General features: G+C 35.1%; 1 protein-coding gene and 1 pseudogene across 5 annotated transcripts; one reads left to right on the top strand and one right to left on the bottom strand.

The window, feature by feature from the left end:
• Window positions 1-330: 330 nt before the first annotated feature.
• Window positions 331-6,349, bottom strand: LOC145595399 (O-fucosyltransferase 27-like). Of its 4 annotated transcripts, none has more exons than XM_081651804.1 (10): window positions 5,632-6,349; window positions 4,764-4,848; window positions 3,647-3,717; window positions 3,479-3,567; window positions 3,117-3,360; window positions 2,755-2,867; window positions 2,589-2,679; window positions 2,369-2,497; window positions 1,473-2,026; window positions 331-1,140 (listed from the first exon to the last, which is right to left on the bottom strand). In XM_081651804.1, the coding sequence occupies exons 1-10, from the start codon at window positions 5,875-5,877 to the stop codon at window positions 693-695; spliced, it is 2,070 nt and encodes a 689-aa protein (XP_081507930.1). In that variant the 5' UTR covers window positions 5,878-6,349; the 3' UTR covers window positions 331-692. The 4 variants fall into 4 exon arrangements, with proteins under 4 accessions (XP_081507930.1, XP_081507929.1, XP_081507931.1 ...); XM_081651803.1 differs by having other exon boundaries at window positions 4,764-4,851; XM_081651805.1 differs by having other exon boundaries at window positions 3,647-3,710; window positions 5,632-5,772.
• Window positions 6,350-12,070: 5,721 nt separating this feature from the next.
• Window positions 12,071-17,228, top strand: LOC145594656 (phosphatidylinositol 4-kinase gamma 7 pseudogene; annotated as a pseudogene). Its single transcript, XR_014102853.1, has 2 exons — window positions 12,071-12,236; window positions 14,789-17,228. The product of XR_014102853.1 is annotated as a phosphatidylinositol 4-kinase gamma 7 pseudogene (transcript).
• Window positions 17,229-17,452: the final 224 nt, after the last annotated feature.

Raw genomic sequence — 17,452 nt, forward strand, 5'->3', positions numbered from 1 at the left:
CAACATAGTGATTGTGCAGTTTGTTAGAATTACTTGGGGTTCGTTCTCCACAATTTTCTTAAAAGTATCTCAAGCATAATGCAACTTTTTTGACAGTGATACATCAATAATGCACCTTTTGTACAGGATTAATGTGATATTGTGATAACATGCTGTTCTTTTCCTTTTACTTGACATAATTTGCTGTATTTTTTAGTGTTTTTAATTAAGAAAATAAGAGAGATACAAAGTTACAACCTACAAAGTATAGAGAGAATAGTGAGGCAACAACTACCTATACTACAACATGTAGCATAATGTTAAAAAGACTTCTGCCTAAGTTACTACTGATGAATCAATAAATTTCTAACAAAAATTATATGTATACCATCTAATTCATAATATTATTCTACATCAGGTAACATTCAAAATCTGAAAGTTTTCCTTCTAATCATACACAATAATTTAAATGCTACCAATCTGGAGGTTGCTACAGCACAAAATTCGTCGGTGAAAGGATTTACAATAAAATTTCACCCATGTATTTCTAATCTATTAGAGGCGCAGCCAAATGCTTCTTACTGAACCTAAAGTAAATAAGTTGAAGCAATTAGCCAAAGAATCGGAAAGTCCCACTTGAACGCAGGAGCGCGAAGAATTTTCAACCCCTCCGATTTTTTTCTATGTACATGATCTAAAAGATAAGCTATTTGTCATCTTTCACTAGCTTCAAGCTCTTCTTGGTCCTCCAAGTGTGCCTCCTCCCGACTGGCATTAACCCCATTACTCGCCCCTTGATTTTCCGAACCATGTCCAAAGAAAAATGAGGAAATAAAGCCATCATCCACATAAACTTCATCATCACTTTCCTTCTCTTTTAGCCTTGAGTTGACATTGACACCCATCCAAGAAGGGCAACTATGCTGAACCTTAAAAGCAGCTTGAGGGTTAAAACCAGCAGAAGGACTAGTTTTGCCCCTCGAGCAAGAACATTCAGGAACAGGATGCGAGAGAAAGGAGATTGGTTTTGAAGTGTTGAATGCTTCCATGGGACCATCAAGCAACGTTCTTCTTAAATGCTTGCGAATTGATGAAAGCCATGTTCGGTTAGCAGGGTGCATGCCCTCACGGAGATCATCTACAAATTTGGCTACTTCTTTTCTGCAGCAATCAAGTAGAGAGAAAGTCAGATTGAGTTATAGACTGAGGTAGCCGAGAAAACTAATTCTGGCTAAAAGAAAAGATATTCCTCTTAGTTTTCAACATTGCCTTCCCAAAATAAAGTACCCCTTAAGTTTAATATGGAGGTACAAAGTCACATAAGATAACACAAAGTATATTTAATTAGGTTTCAAATAAACCCTTGTGAGATGCTTAAGTATCAAAAAAGTGCTAATCACCGAGATTAAGAAATATTCTTCTCTCTTGATTCACCCCAAATATCTTCGAAAAGCCCTCGAAAGATACAAAACACAAAAAAGAAACAAAGTTACCTGTCTGGCCTATATGTCATAGAAGCAGCTGACTGATACATTCTGTGCCCCATAACCAAGCTAGCAAAATTTGGGTGTCCCTTGCCATCACGATCAAATCCCGGAATAAATACATCAGCTTCAACACAAACAACATAATCAATGGCTTCCCAAAGCAATTTATGTGCATTAGTTCTGAGCTCCATCACAGTACTCTCAGGTTCGTTATCACTCTCTGCTACCCAACCCCACCACCCTTCAATATTGTATGGATATTTGGACCGTGCAGGAGGAGGTGGTAGTGGACGGGGTCTTGGGACCGCCTTCTTCCATGCTTCAAGTTTCCTCTCTTCCACAACTGAGGGAGGTGCTCTTGGTGGAGGGTCCACAAAGTTTGCCTCACGGCCGTAAAGCCTAGTCAGCTCATAATTTGTGCTAAGGGATGTCCTGTCTACAACATTATCAAACATGGCATGCAGAGGAATTAACAATCTCTGACCGCCAAAGACCTCTCCACCTGAGATGTATATCACTGAGTCTGACCGATATCCATATGCACGGAGAATGATACCAATCTGAATAAATGCAAGGTTCAAATACTAAGAAAAGAGTTGAAAATACTCTCTTTACGATGTAACAAGGAAAAATAAAACGTTTTTGTTTTGTAATTCTGCATAATCTTAAAGATTAACTTTTTAAAGTAATCGTGTATTTCAACTTGTACTTTTCTAAAAATCAAACACGGAAAAGCTTCATTGAGATACCAGGACATGGTCTATGTAATCTTGTATTTCAACTTGTACTTCTATAAAAATCGCAGTTGCACAATCATGATGAAAGAACAGCAAATATAACTAAGATATACTCGAGTAATTTTGGACAACAAAATATCCACAAAATGTTGACAGATTTCTAACCTCTTCCGGCATGAGGGGGCAAGAACCATTGAGCCTTTGTTGAGCTGAATCCACAGAAAGCTTTCCTTTCACAATTCCCCGCTTCAACATCCACGATCTTTTGTGTTGAATAAGCTCAGTATGCACATCCTTCAGAAGTTTAAGACAACCTTGATATCAATCAACTTGCTTCTGCGCAGAACTACTATTAAGCATTGACCAAGTTTTCGAGTGTCATTACCTGGAAAAGCTCTGCACAACCATAGTATGCCAAAGCTTCTCTGGTCATCCCTGGTTCATATGCAATGAATGGCCTCCCAGGTGACCGTAATCTGGAAGGAGAGCTAGATATTAGCTACGTTTCTCGTTTATTAAAAAAAGGAGGGTATTAACTAGAGAATTTGAACCTTCTTAATATCTTGGTGGCAAGCTCTTGGACCTCATGCCGAAATTGTAGGGCATGAAAAGCAACCCTGCACCTCAACCTCTGAAGCTCTTCAAGATCAGGAAGAAGGTTTGACTACACCAGATACAATAACAAAATGTCAAGTGATTAAGAAAACGATAATGATGTAATTTTTCTAATTTGGACGTGAGAAGATCAGGAAAAGAAATGTGCTTCCTTAAATTCTCACAAATCTTGTGTATTTGAAACTCACGCTTATATAACAACAATCACAATACACTCGACAAGAACCCAAACAAACATTTACATTGCACAAAGTTTTAGAAATAAGAAAGTGACATGGGAGAGGGGAAAGGTAATCACCTGCAAGCATCCACCTTCTGAGACAACAAGTTCGACAACTGAGTGCTTCCTCAACGTTGGCAAAACTTGATGCATATAGAAATAAGGAGATGCTGAGCTCGGCACCTTATATAAAGGGATCGCCTTTTTCCTCCTTGCCTCCTTAAGATTCTTAGGAAGAGTTCTAACAATATTGACATCTTTAGCTAGTGCTGCCATGAACTGATCTTCATTGTACAAGTAGGCAAAACTTTTAAACTCTGAGCTGCAAACATTAAATCACCCAATCAAGATAAGTGATGAATGTTTTTCATAATCCTTTCTTGGCAAGAAACATAACGACATGGGTATGATTGGAAAGGACCATAAAGAATATAACTTACCTAATTCCCTTGCTGCTAGTGGTTGAGAGGATTTCAGGGATCACAAGAGTAGCATTGATCAACCGAGCTACTGCAACAGCATCGGAGATCTGCAACCAGCCATGAGCCATTAGAAAAGATAGGGGGAAAAAAGTTCAAATAAACATGTGAATGAAGTGGTGATCTTACTGCATTCCGGATCTCATGGAAACCACCTCGAATCCTGACAAAAAGGAAGCCCGTTGATTGCAAGCTGGGAGCTGTAACAAGTTAGGAAGACAATACAAACTCAAGACAGCATACCAAGTCAAGAACTATACAACTTGCAAAGAGTAGCAGATGGAATAGGCAAGCCAAATTCAAAACTAAAATTAAAATGACTTAACCTAGAGTAAGACCACATGTGATGTAAGTTAAATGTGGGACTACAACCTGGAGTATACTCAATTGCATTGTTCAATGAAATGCGTTTCTCGGCCCATTTCAGGAAGGGTGTTTAAGGTGGCTGACACCTTGAAAGGGGTGTTACATCTTCATGCACTGCATTATTATCTTACGTGAACCCTTTATTATGACTCGTTTGAGAATCTTTAGATAGTATAGACTTACTTATAGCAATATGATACTCGGATAGTGTAGACCTAGAAGTGGCAATGGATCATTTGCTTCAGTCATATTCTAAGGAGTACTTCGTATTTGTTAAAAAAATAGCTTAACATGAAAGATCACTCAATGTTTACATTAGAAAGTTCTTGACCAAGTCAGAATCAGGTTATCTAGTTTCAAATAAAGTCCATGTCTAGGTCAGATCAATTTTACCAAGTCCATACTTAGATGCTTCAAACTTTGACAGTAAATCCTTAGATCATCCAACCCATTACCCCCAAGCCCGTAGTATATTATTCAACAATAAGTCTTGCATATGATAAGTGTAATATAAGATTAGGAGTATTTATGAAATTTCGGGTGACAGTTGTAAGTGACCTCAAGCAAACACCCAAGGGGTTAACTTTTCTTACGAAACGTGGATAACTTAGACATTTTATACAAGAAATTTCAACCCATCATATGCTCATTTCAAACACAAATTCTACAACCAACAACTCATATCCCTACGAAGTCAATCATACACACATTTTTCAACAAGAAGAAACAGAAGATACTAGTAACAGCAAATTATGTAATTAAAGAAGTCACCTAACTCTTATCAAATTTTCAGAACTTATACTAAATGAAGACCACACCACACCATAGAATAGAATAGTAAGCAAAGGAAAAAAGCAGAGAAAGAGAAGAATTCACTGACCAGAATAGGGTCCTCGAGGATTTGCATGTGGATACAGAGATCCCAACTCCCTCACTGGGCCCCATAGCCTTTTATGCAGGGGACTCTGCTTTAATCACCCAAACAAACAAGGACAATTAACATGAATTTCATTTATGATCATAATAGTATTACTTAAGTCCGATAATATCTTGATGGGTGGTACTCAAGACCTGAGACTTGATCCCGGGTACATTACTACCCTTCTTGGGTATTGATCATCGTGAAAGGTGGTACTCAAGACTTAAGATTTAATATGGGGTACATTAGTACCCTTTGTGGGTACTGATCATCGGCCTTACTTTAAGGCCGAAATTAAAATACTTGTAAAACCAATCAACTAGAAGAATTAGCTTAGTTTGTTAAAGATTATCTAAAGTATAGGGTCCATCTAAAGGTACAAAACATGAAAACGAAACTACTTGCAAGTTGAAAACTCAAACTACCAGACACAAAAAGGGGATCACTTTAAGGTTCAATTATTCATCATTATATTGAAAATTCAATAATTTTTTCAAAAAATTGGATAAAAGCTAAAAAGCTACTCACCACATTTACTAAATTAACCCTCAAAATTCATCCCTAATCAAAATTAATGTAAACAACAATGCAAAACCCTTAATTCCGAACTCGATGGGGTCGACTACATGAACCAACATTTTACGACTATCTTCCTCCATACTCGAACACAAAATCAATCAAACATACACAAAACAAAATGCAACCAATTTCTCGAATAATTGAAACAATAATACAACAATACATCAGATTCAACCAATAAAATAGTAAAAATAAAATAAAAAAAAAAAACCAATTAAATCAAAAATCAAGAGTAAAGAAAGAACATTACATTTCTGGGAAGATCTGAAGTTCGAAAAATGGGTTTCCAAGCAAAGATTGAAAAAGAAGAAGATCCACCATAATTATCAAAACCAGAGTGATGCTGTTTAGCAGTATATCTAGCAAGCAGTAAAAGAGTGAAGAGAGAGAAAATTGTTAGAGAAAGAATCATTACAAAACCACCCCATTTCATTCTTCCTTTCTTTGATTCTCCTGCTACTTTCCAATTTGATACCCATCTCATCTTCATCACCATTTTCACTTGATTGATCTCCCACTTTCTCTCTCTAAATTCCTTCAATTTGCATCAAAAAACCCAGAAATTATAAATTATTGTATAATAATGAGAAGAATTTAACACTCTGGCTGTCTCTTTGTCTGGTGTCTGAATTTGGGTTTCTGTATTTCAAATTTATATCATATTATAAAATTGGAAAGCAAGAAATTAATATAAAAAAATTAAAATTTTAAAAAAAAAAAATTAAAGAAGAAAACTTTCTTCTTCTTCTCTGTTCCCAATAAAAAATAAACAATATGGGTTCCTCTGTTTTTTTTGTTTTTTTGAAAACCCAGATTTTGTTCTTGCAAATTAAGCAAGAAAGAAAGGCTAAATTTTTGATCGATGATCTCTTTATTTCTCTCTCTAAAATCTACTTCAAGTAGTAACAGTTGTACAAGCAGAGACAGTAGTAATACTAGATTAATTTTAAGGTTTTTTTTTTTTTTGGGAGAAAGAAGGAAATTCAAAAAAAAAAAAATTAGGAGTTGGTGGGTTTTGGGTTGGAAGAAAGAGAGAGGGGAGTCAAAGGAGTAATCAAGTGAGAAGATTTGCCACGTGAGATGATACGTCTTTAATGTCTTATTGCTAATTTATGGGTGTTCCTTTGGTTACAGTACTTGGAGAGATTGGTTGTATAAACAAAATCGATTTAAGTCGTAATCAGTAAAAATAATCAGTTCGTGTACAAACTCGGATTTTAAAAGTTGTTCAACTCGGGATCATCTTATAGAATGATCGAATGTGATATGAGATTTGGGTGATTGTTGGTTTGAGATTTTATGTAAATGAATCTTGGTTTATTTACGTCAATAATTTTAGATTCCAATAAGGTAATAGGCTCGTTGATCACTATTTATGAGGAAATATTAGATACCATATGATCATGTATATTATTTATGATTTCATAGCAATTATAGAACTTTTTTTTTTTCTTTTTTTTGAAAGAATAATAGACCATGTTTGAATTTAGTGTAAATAAAATATTCATTATTGTTGAAATAATTCAATGTAAAATACTACAAAGTACATTTATCTTTTATGTAAAGAGATTAAGAGAGTACCATACATTCCGACAATTTGATTGATACATGTATCAACGCACAAGTATTTGAGAGTACCAATATTGTTCTCTTGTTTTTAAATTATTACAACAGTTTGACTGACACATGTACCAACACTGCAAGTTTTACCCTCTTAATAATTGGATAGATACATTTTACCCTCTTAATAATTGGATAGATACATTGAGACTAATCCAATAATATATCACAAGAGTACACAATAACAATGGATTAGTAAATATGTAAATAGTGTTAAAAAAAATTTTATAAAAAAAAACTTTCCAATGCTAATAGTGTAAGACTATAGGTACTTCATAGGACAAGTGAAATTTTTCCTTGTTCAATTCATTCCTCCCACCTTAAGGCCTCACTTAGTCACTTGCATAACTATTAACTAACAATTACCTAAATTCAAATCATGTAGTGTTTTTTAAAACCGAAAGATAGATCAAATGGTTAAAGCTTTTTTCCCAATATTGAAAGATCCTAGGATCGATCTAATTTGGAAATTACCACAGTTATACTATGTACTCCGTATATTGCATTGCAAGTGTTGCAAGTACTATTCCTTAAAAAAAAAAAAATGTATCAATGTATGTACAGACGTACAACAAGTTGTAAAGTTGGGTAGATCGGTGGTAAGAGAAAATAAATCTAGGAGAAAACTTATACAGAAATACAAGTACAGTGTGTCAGGGAGTATTCATACTTGGTAGTTTAATCAAAATAAAATGGGAAAATTATTAGTAATGGTGGAGTGGGTGGATTTTTAAGATAAAAAAGGAAAGTAAATTAGACTTTAGCAACACTCTGACATCAAAGGAGCTCAAGTAAAGTAACAAAGCTGGGTTTAATTTATTTCTTCCCCACTTCAAGACGGTGATATATTGATAGTATGATACTCTCCCGATCTCTCTCTCTCTTTATTTATTTATTTTTATTTTTTTATGTAATTGTTAGTATTTAGGTCAAATTGTAAAGATTTTAACTTTTAATTTCGTTAATTTATAAGAAATAACAGTATATAATAATGTGTGATTCCGTTGAATTTATTTTATTTTTATTGTATTATTAATTAGTATCAAGTTTTTATAAATTTTTCGCGTATAAAATTGGCGATGCATATAAATAGGATTTATATGTGTTTTAAGACGTGTTTGAAAGACCATGAAAAGTCAAACAAGACAAAAAAAATATGATTAACAAGGGAAAATTTATTCCATACATTTCAAGAGCGAACCTTTGTGAAGGCTCACAAGGGCTTGGCCCCTGAAAGGTTTTTGAAAAAAAATTGAGGTGTTTAACTTAAAACTCAAATATCCTACATTGCCACTTAATTAAGCCCAAATTAGCAATATGTCTATTCTTTTGTTATTTACAATATGGTTTTTTTTTTCTTAAGTAATTTATTCACTTGTATCAAACTCTATAATTCATATTTCAACCCACCATATAAAAAAAAAGATATTACCTCTGTTTTATATTTTTTTGCAACTTTGAAATATTTTATATTTCTTAAATAATATCCCAAAGTGCAAAAAATATAAAACGGGTAGTAAAAAACATAAATTTATTGTGCTTTACTATATTGCGCAATTTCTATCTTACTCCTGGAATACCATGCATAAGGTACTCTAGGTTTACAAAATTTATGTTATTAGATATGAATTTCTATATGTGTTTTACTATATGTTATTTTAAATAAGTACATGTTATTTTATAATTGTTTGTTTTTTTTTTGTTAAGGTAAATAAGTAAATAACATGTTATTTTAGTAATATAACACAAGATTATTTAAGCAAAATAAGATAAGGTTTATTAGGCAAAAGAACTCAATCATTATTAGTATGGAGTATCATGATCCAAGTTAATATAATACTAACTCTATTATTAATATTGTCGTGTATGATTTATCATGTTAAAAATTTTTGGCCCGCGATAAAAAAAAGTTCCAGATCCGCCACTGATACATTGGATAAATTGTTCAAAAATGAAATGAAATTAAATAATGTACTTTTTTTACTTACCACGACAATAGAAAACATACCCTGGTTTTTGTATTTGCATTCAAACTAAAATATACAAGTATTGTTGCATCAGAATTTTATCAATTACTATTGTAAGACTATAATGTTTTAAATAACACAAATCATTTGTACAAAGATGGCTATATATGAAGTACTACAAATTTTCTATTGTTTACAACTCTATTCTATTTTCATAAAGTAGATCATGACTTCTGATCTCAGATCCTAAGAGCACTCACACTAGTGAGCAAAAATAAAAAAAAATGCTCATTCTCTCTCTAGCCACTTTCTCTCTCTTAAAACCCATGAGCATTTTTGGTGAGCAAATTCTATTCCACTAGTGAGCAAAAAAAAATGCTCATCATTCTCTCTCCTACTTTTTCACATACCCTGTTAGACAATATTTATGTAATTAATAGTGTCTATATATAGCATAATGTAATTATGTAAAGTAGGTTAACTATGTACCCTATATACTACCTCCGTTTCGTATTATCTGCAACAAAGGAATATTTTATATCTCACAAATAATACCCCTTTGTTGCAGATAATGTGAAACGGAGGTAGTATGTTGTGAATATGCAATACAAGCCTCCTAAGGGAGAATTCTATCATTCTACATGGTATCAGGCTAAACCCTAGCCACCATTTTTCTTTCGATCCTGCTCTTTCTTTCTTCTCTGTTCTATCCTGTTCTGCTTCTTTCTGCACTTTGTTATTCATCATGGCTGGAGGAGATGACAACAACAAGGACAACCACAACAAGACCTCCGTTGTCACCACTTATCATCCCGCTTTGACTGTCTCTAACATCCGCAGCCTTGTTCCCCTTGTTCTTGATGGGGACAAGGTCCAATATTCTCCATGGGCTACACTCTTCCGCAACACTGCCAAGGTCTATAGCGTCCTCGACCATATTGATCCGAAGGTTAGCCGACCTCCGGATATCGATGACGATTTGTGGGATCGACTTGATGTCGTCGTTCTACATACCCCACCAACATTTTTCTCTCTTAGTCTCTTACACATCACCATATTATTATTAAATATATTTTGGTTAATGAAGTTTTAGTGCTACTTATTACAACAATACTATTATTTAACATAATACAATTATTAAATATTAATTAATAATATTGAAAATGTGTCAAAATGGATCTCTATTTATAGAGAAAAAAATTATAACCATTGCTGATTTTTTTTATATATATTCAAAATCGGCCAAAAATGGCCGTTTTAACTTAATTACCGTTTGAAAACGGTAACTTTATGTTGATTGGGTGAAGAGGCTGACAGGGACGCGTGTCAGCTCCTCACGGGCTTGACTGACGCGCCCTGTCAACAGCTGCATCTTAATGTTTTTTTGCTTTTCTCCCTCAAAACGCACCGTTTTGGGCTGTTCAGTCAGTTTCCCAAAACACACCGTTTTGAAGGTGTGAGAAGCAAAAAAAAGGCGCCACATTGGAGAGTTGCTGGGCCTCACACAGTTACTGTTCATCCTCAATTTTGCTCATAGGATGAGCAAAGTCAGAAATGCTCATGATCATTTTTCAATATGCTCATTGATGGGGAACCATTTCTAACAAATTTGCTCACCATATTTGCTCATGAGCAAAAAAATGCTCACTGATGTGAATGCTCTAAAGGTTTGCGGTTCAAATATTGCCAATTGAGAATACTTGGAGACATAGGGACGGGATCTACTTACCGAGAGCGAGGAAGTATAATACATAATTACATACGGAGTACTAGTGTACTACATAGGTATATATGTACGGGTATCTAGGACTACCACCGGAAAGATATAGGATGTAGATATAGACTATAGTAGAAATGTAGAATATATAGTGATAGGATGAAAAAAAGGAATGGTGTTACAGCTTAGATTAAGCCAAGTGGAGAGAATAGTCCGTAAATGTTGCAATTTGCCATAAATTTGGTGCAGAATCTTTGGTTCATAAGTTTGAAAATAATTCACCTACTTTTTCATAGTTTTTCCCCAATTGCATGAGCTTAGCTGCAGGTTGTAGGTGGAAAGTAATTACTGTACCACACATTTTTGTTGGGAACACTATTTTCAGTTTCCCTTTCGCCAAACATAATTTCAATTTCAATTTATACTTTATTAGCAAAACGTATAGGTTTAAAACTAATACCACTTTATCTTCTAATTAGTGCTTAATTATTATGGTAGTGCAAATTGTTCTATATTCGTATAATTATGTAGGTTTAAATGGGGTAGTGGAGTAATGTTTTAAGGTTACATAAGTTTCTCCTCGGGGCATTTTAGAAAAAGTAGAAGAGTATGATCCTCTTAGTGCTTCTAGATGCGTTGTAGTCACGAAATTAAATCTTGTATGTTCAATCTTTAGATGAACACATGAGACCCCGCCTTTTTTTTTTTTTTTTTTAAGCGAAACATGAGACCTTATATTGTAGTGAAGTTAGTCTTAAATTGTCGGCTTTCAATTGAGATACGTATAAACCATTAAATCATCCATCTTGACTGTCATTGACCTTATCAGCCATTGAATTTACCCTCATTGACTAGACCTCTCACTCTCTTTATTTTAAAAAAGTCAACTCAATGGGCCTAGTTTCATGGTTTATTATTTTTGATGGTGTTTCATGGTTTATTTCATTGGGCCTAGTATTCCAAAATCAAGGAAAAAAATAATGGAAGACATAGTAAAATTAAAATTCATCTTAGGACAATATGGTAAATTAAAACTTCTATTCTCTCTCGAACTTTCTCAATAGTAGCAATGAAGGGGCAAAATAGAAAAATCAAACCAAACTTCAATAAGGGCAAAGGCCAAGAGCTAGACACAATAAATAAAATTTAAAAAATCTACCAAAATTTCCCAACATTTAAGTGCCACGTCACTAAAAACGCCTTGAATCACGGTACCACTTCCACGTGGAGCTTCCACAAATGCCACGTAATAATTAATTCTGTTACAAATTACACTAATCGAGTTTTTGCAATAATCCCGAAAATTATGAAATTACGATATTAACCCTGAGATTTTCTTTTTGAAAAGGGGCGTTTCGAACTCGCATTTGATTCGCGGGAGAGAGAGAAGAGAGGAGAGAGAGTGGCAAATTTACGGATTAATCGGAAGATCAGCCATTGATTTCCTTCAAACCCCTTAAATCTCAACCGTTCGTTGCTGATCTCTCTCCTCTCATTGCGCTGATTTTCTCCGGTCGCCGTGTTTTGTTGCCGGCGGTCAGTTTCCCGGCGGTGAGTTTCTATTTCTGTTTGTTTTTTTTATTTCTGAAATCAAATTTCATTTATTTGAAGTTTTTGTGGAATTGGGTATTTTGGGTTTTCAGAATTTATGTGATATTTTTCTTTGATCATGTTTGATATTATTTTCATAAGTCCCATTTTTTGCAATGTTGATCATTTGTTCATATTTTGATGTTTATGTAAATTTCATTAATTTGATGATTTGTTGAGGTAAATTGTAACAAGTTTGATTAAAAATTTTATATTGTATGAAAAATGTAGCTGATCTTCCCCTGTTAATACGGTGTGTTTTGGGAGAAATATTTGCATGATCTAGGATTTCCATTTTGTACAATATTACCAAAAAAAAAATAAAAATAAAAATAAAAATCCTTGTTATATACTTTGTACATTTTATTGTACACCCGGGTGCACCTGATGCTTCTAAAATTGTCCGATGTACAAAATTTCATGTTACATGCACTATTGCAAGTATTGATGTATCATTATTGATTTTAGCCTTTTAGGAGTTTTTGTAATCGTTACACTATACCCCTTTCAAGAATATTTGGCAACGTCCCTTACACGCACACACATAAAAAGAACATTGTTATGGATTATGGAGTATATTAAAGAATGCACACCCCTTTTTTTTTATTTTTATTTTGCACCAATGATTAATGTAAAGATTGCACATTCGCAATGGTGGTATACAAAATACGTGACACCCTTTGTTGTGTAATGACATAAAAATAGGCTTAAATGTTGCTGTATAGGTTTTAGGTTATACTCAATTGGTCACGGCTTTTGTTTAATGCCGATGTTGTTTGGTAAGGTTGTTTTTTTGGTTGGAAACGGATTCAACTTTTATTAGAGGCAAAATAGATTGAAAAAATGGGTTAAATTAGAATGTTTACTTTTGTTGTTTGAGTTAGGACAGAGTATTTATCATATATTTAATATAGTTCTCTTGTTGGCTACATCATTTATGGTAGATGTGAATTGGGGAGCGAAGTAAATTAGTGGCTTGGAAGGTAAAAATTGATGAGAAGTGGATGAATTGCATATAACCATTTGAGGTTGGGTGTTGAAAATCTAGGCGGGTTTGTAAGATTATGGTATTATAAGCTGTGAGGCTTAATGTTTGTGAAAGCTTTATGAAGTATTATTGATAACTGAAGAAGAATATAATCTGGCTCTGGTACTTAGTTTTGTGATATTCTTGCTTGCATAGCTGGATCTTCTTAGACAGATATTAGTATGTATAAAGCATATATTATGAAGTCAATTGAAAATTTGAGTGACCAAGTTGGTAGCAAAGAGGTAGTGCCGTCACCCCAGGATTTGGAGAGACGTATGTCTGTTTGTTAGAAATGTGGTATAGAAAGAGACGACTTTTGATGTATGTTTGTCTGAAAGGCATGAATGAAAGCGGTGAGTTGGTGATATTGCTTTCAAATTCGGGACTTTTATAGTTGTATGTTTGGCCATGATTGTGATATGTATACATGGTTTTAATGTTAGGTCTGTATCCATATAGCTTCTCTGCATGTCATAGTCAGAACAAATGAATTTATTATTTAGGCTTTTACATACATCTTGATTTCCCATGTTGGATGCTTCTCTCTTTTTCCTGGGAACATTGGGTTGACTAGGAAATTAAAAATTCTCAAGTCTTTCCTCCATGATGGGGTCCAAGGACCACAAGTCAATTTGTAAATCCTGTATTAGCCTATGAAACATAACGAGTATAAATGCAATCTTAATCAAATGACTACTTCCAAATTCACCTAAATGAGGACTAGGAAATAGTGGGATTATTATTCTTTCATTATATTGATATATTTTAGGTGTGGGGATAATTTATTAGAAATTAGTGTGGAGTTCTTGCACAATTTTATAATAAAAAAACCTTTTACGTTTATTAATTTACACATTTTGATGATTTTTTCTAATCTAATTAGACAATCTAAATATTGTTGCCTGTGCGGGAAAGGATCCTGCTACAAATGGAGTGAAAATCAATAATAAATTGTGGAGGTACATTTGCTGTGATGAGTTTGCGCTTCTAGTGCTTCAAAATTGTTAGTAATTAGAAGATGTTAATATTTGCCTATGTAGGAAACAATGCTCACACATCTAAACCATACCCCCATGAGAAGCCTCAAAGTGTTTGTGCAACTATATTATAGCCATTTCTTATTGTATGTTAAACTTTCTTGAAGTGTATATAATATATATGGATCTGTACTTCGTTGAATTGGTTCTTTAAATGTATATTAGTATTGCTCCATTATCCTCACGACCTTTTATGAACTAGCTCCAGGCAGCTGTTTCCAAAAATATATATAAATCTTGGGCTTTTGTTATAAGTTGCAAGCTGTTGCACTTATTTTGAGTTTATGGGGACAGAGAGTTATCTTATGTGTTCTGATCTGTATATGTATGTACATTTTTATATTGTTTGTTTCTTGCCATTAAGTAATTTAATTTTCCGTTTATTGTTTAGATGCTAAAAATTTATTAATCTTTATACAAATGGTTGAACTTTTGTCATATCCCAGCTAGTGGTCGGCTTTGCCAATGTAGTTCAGACTCAGGCTTGACACTGAATCAGTCATAGCTGAGATCCATGGATGCAAGTTGATTTTGGCTATGTTAACTATGAGCAATTGGATTTCAATCATTAAATCTACAAAATCAGTGCCAGCACGGGGGCTTGGTCTGTGCTCCAGAAAACAGCTCTCTGCAGTTGCCACAGCAGAAGCTGAAAGGTTCCCTTTTCTTTCTTCCTTTCATGTTTCTTAAATTAGTAAGCTTTGTACAGAACTAAATGGCTGCAGCATCAGTGAGAGGGCCTCTGAGGGGGGAGTCACGCCTCAACAGTAAGACAATGGAAGGTGATCAGGCGGGTAGAAGACGTGTCTTTGTCCAGACTGAAAGTGGCTGTGTCATGGGAATTGAGTTGGATGGATGTGAAAATGCTCGTACTGTGAAGAAAAAACTGCAGCTTTCTCTCAATGTCTTGACTGAGGAGACATCATTGACATGTGGGGATACAGTTTTAAAGAATGATCTTAGCACCGTCAGAAACCATTCACCGCTTCTTTTGACTAGAAATTGCTTGCACCGAAGTTCATCTACACCATGTCTTTCTCCTTCGGTTAAGGATCTTTGTCAAAAAGATCAAAGCAGCCCAATAGAAGTCATAGGTTGCTCAAGTAACTTCTTTGGGATAAAGCAGTTGGTGAGTGATATTGTGGAGGCCATGAAGAATGGCATTGATCCTATACCTGTGCGTAGTGGTCTTGGTGGTGCTTACTTTTTCCGGTATTCTAATGGTGAAAATGCTGCAATCATTAAGCCAACTGATGAAGAGCCTTTTGCTCCAAATAACCCTAAAGGTTTTATCGGAAAAGCTCTTGGTCAACCGGGACTCAAATGTTCAGTTAGGGTGGGGGAAACTGGTTTCAGAGAAGTAGCAGCTTATCTTCTTGACTATGATGGTTTTGCCAATGTGCCTTTAACTGCTCTTGTGAAGGTAGCTCATCCAATCTTCAATGTCAACAATGATGGGGTAAATGGGAATGGCCACCAGCAAAGAGAGCATATAAGCAAAATTGCTTCATTTCAGCAGTATATTCATCATGACTGTGATGCTAGTGATTATGGGACCTCTAGCTTTCCTGTTTCTGTTGTGCATCGGATAGGAATTCTTGATATTCGCATGCTAAATACAGATAGACATGCTGGAAACCTTCTGGTCAGGAAGTTTGATGATGGGGATGGACGGTTCAATCAGGTAGATTTGGTTCCTATTGATCATGGCCTTAGTCTCCCAGAAAGTTTGGAAGACCCTTATTTTGAATGGATCCACTGGCCACAGGCATCAATCCCTTTTTCTGAAGACGAACTTCAGTATATAGAAAATCTTGATCCATTTTATGATTCCGAGTTGCTCAGGGCGGAGTTACCGATGATTCATGAGGCTTGCCTCCGGGTTTTGATCCTTTGTACAATTTTCCTCAAGGAAGCGGCATCTTTTGGGCTTTGTCTTGCTGAGGTTGGTGAGATGATGAGTAGGGAGTTTAAAGGTCATGCAGAGGAGCCAAGTAAGCTAGAGCTCTTATGCATCGAGGCCAGATCACTCTTGCAAAGGAGTGAGATAGGGATAAATACTAGTCCAAAAGATGAGGATGGATTTCTATTCGATTTGGACTGTGAGGCTTCTAATGGGAATTTAAGCAGAACTTTAGAAGACAAACTATCATTTCAAAAGACCTCTTCTGGGAATAATGGTACGAATTTTCTTTTCAAACTTGAAGAGGGCTCTGAAGAAGGGAAGAGGATAGACGCTGCTACTGGTACCAAGAGCAAAGAAGGCAGAATCGGTGGTGTGGGGGACAATACTTGGATTCAACAAAATGCAATACAAAATGAAAGATGCTTTAATGGTACACCAATGAACAAAAGTGCAAACGAGCTTTTCTCATCAAGTTCAAGTTTTGTAAATCTGGCAGATATGAATGAAGAAGAATGGCTGGCGTTTCTTGAAAACTTCCAGAAGTTCCTGCGCCCAACATTTGTGAATCACAAAGCAGGGAGGGCGGCTCAAAGGCTTATGCCGAGGTTTGGAACTTCATGCAAGTTCTGATTAGTCCTACTTTGCGGGAAGTTATAGGTAAGGGGTTTCAAATAAGAGTATAGTGAGTTATATAGATCTTAGGTTCTTTTTCAGCTTCGTCGTGTATGTCACTGAAAACAGGGCTGTTGTAAATATTTTTGCTTGCTTGCGAGTTCTAGCTGTCAATCCTATGGAAAAAATACCTCCGTGTTTCCTTTTGTAGATCTTCCATGTGCCAAGGGATGGCTATGTTCATTACTCCCTCCGTCCCTCGCAATCTTTAAGGGATGGGCGGAGTATCAAATTCAGTGGGACAATGTTGTTTTAAACTTGTGTATTTAGTTGCAACTGTAGAATGTATGCAGTATATTAGTTATTTACTCTCGGGTTAGACTTTTGCAACGTCCTATACAGTTATACTACCCTTTTTTTTTTTTTTTCTTTTCACAAAGAGAATTAACAAAGACTAATAAAAAAGTCCAAGAAAAATAAACTCTACGACGGCTTGACCTGCAAGCCAGTGAGCTGGTAAGACCCAGGAGCGCGGAACCCTCTGAATCTGACATGCTGAGAAATGCTGAATTTCCTACTACATATATACTTG

This window comes from Chenopodium album, chromosome 19, assembly GCF_948465745.1.
Source record: "Chenopodium album chromosome 19, dcCheAlbu1.1, whole genome shotgun sequence".
In the NCBI taxonomy this organism is placed as follows: Eukaryota; Viridiplantae; Streptophyta; class Magnoliopsida; order Caryophyllales; family Amaranthaceae; genus Chenopodium; species Chenopodium album.

Coding starts and splice junctions, on each gene's coding strand:
- LOC145595399 (XM_081651803.1), bottom strand. CDS start 5,877: ATGGTGATGAAGATGAGATGGGTATCAAATTGGAAAGTAGCAGGAGAA. Junction 2,868..3,116: donor CAGAAGGTGGATGCTTGCAG/GTGATTACCTTT, acceptor TATCTGGTGTAG/TCAAACCTTCTTCCTGATCT. Junction 2,027..2,368: donor GCCCCCTCATGCCGGAAGAG/GTTAGAAATCTG, acceptor GCATTTATTCAG/ATTGGTATCATTCTCCGTGC.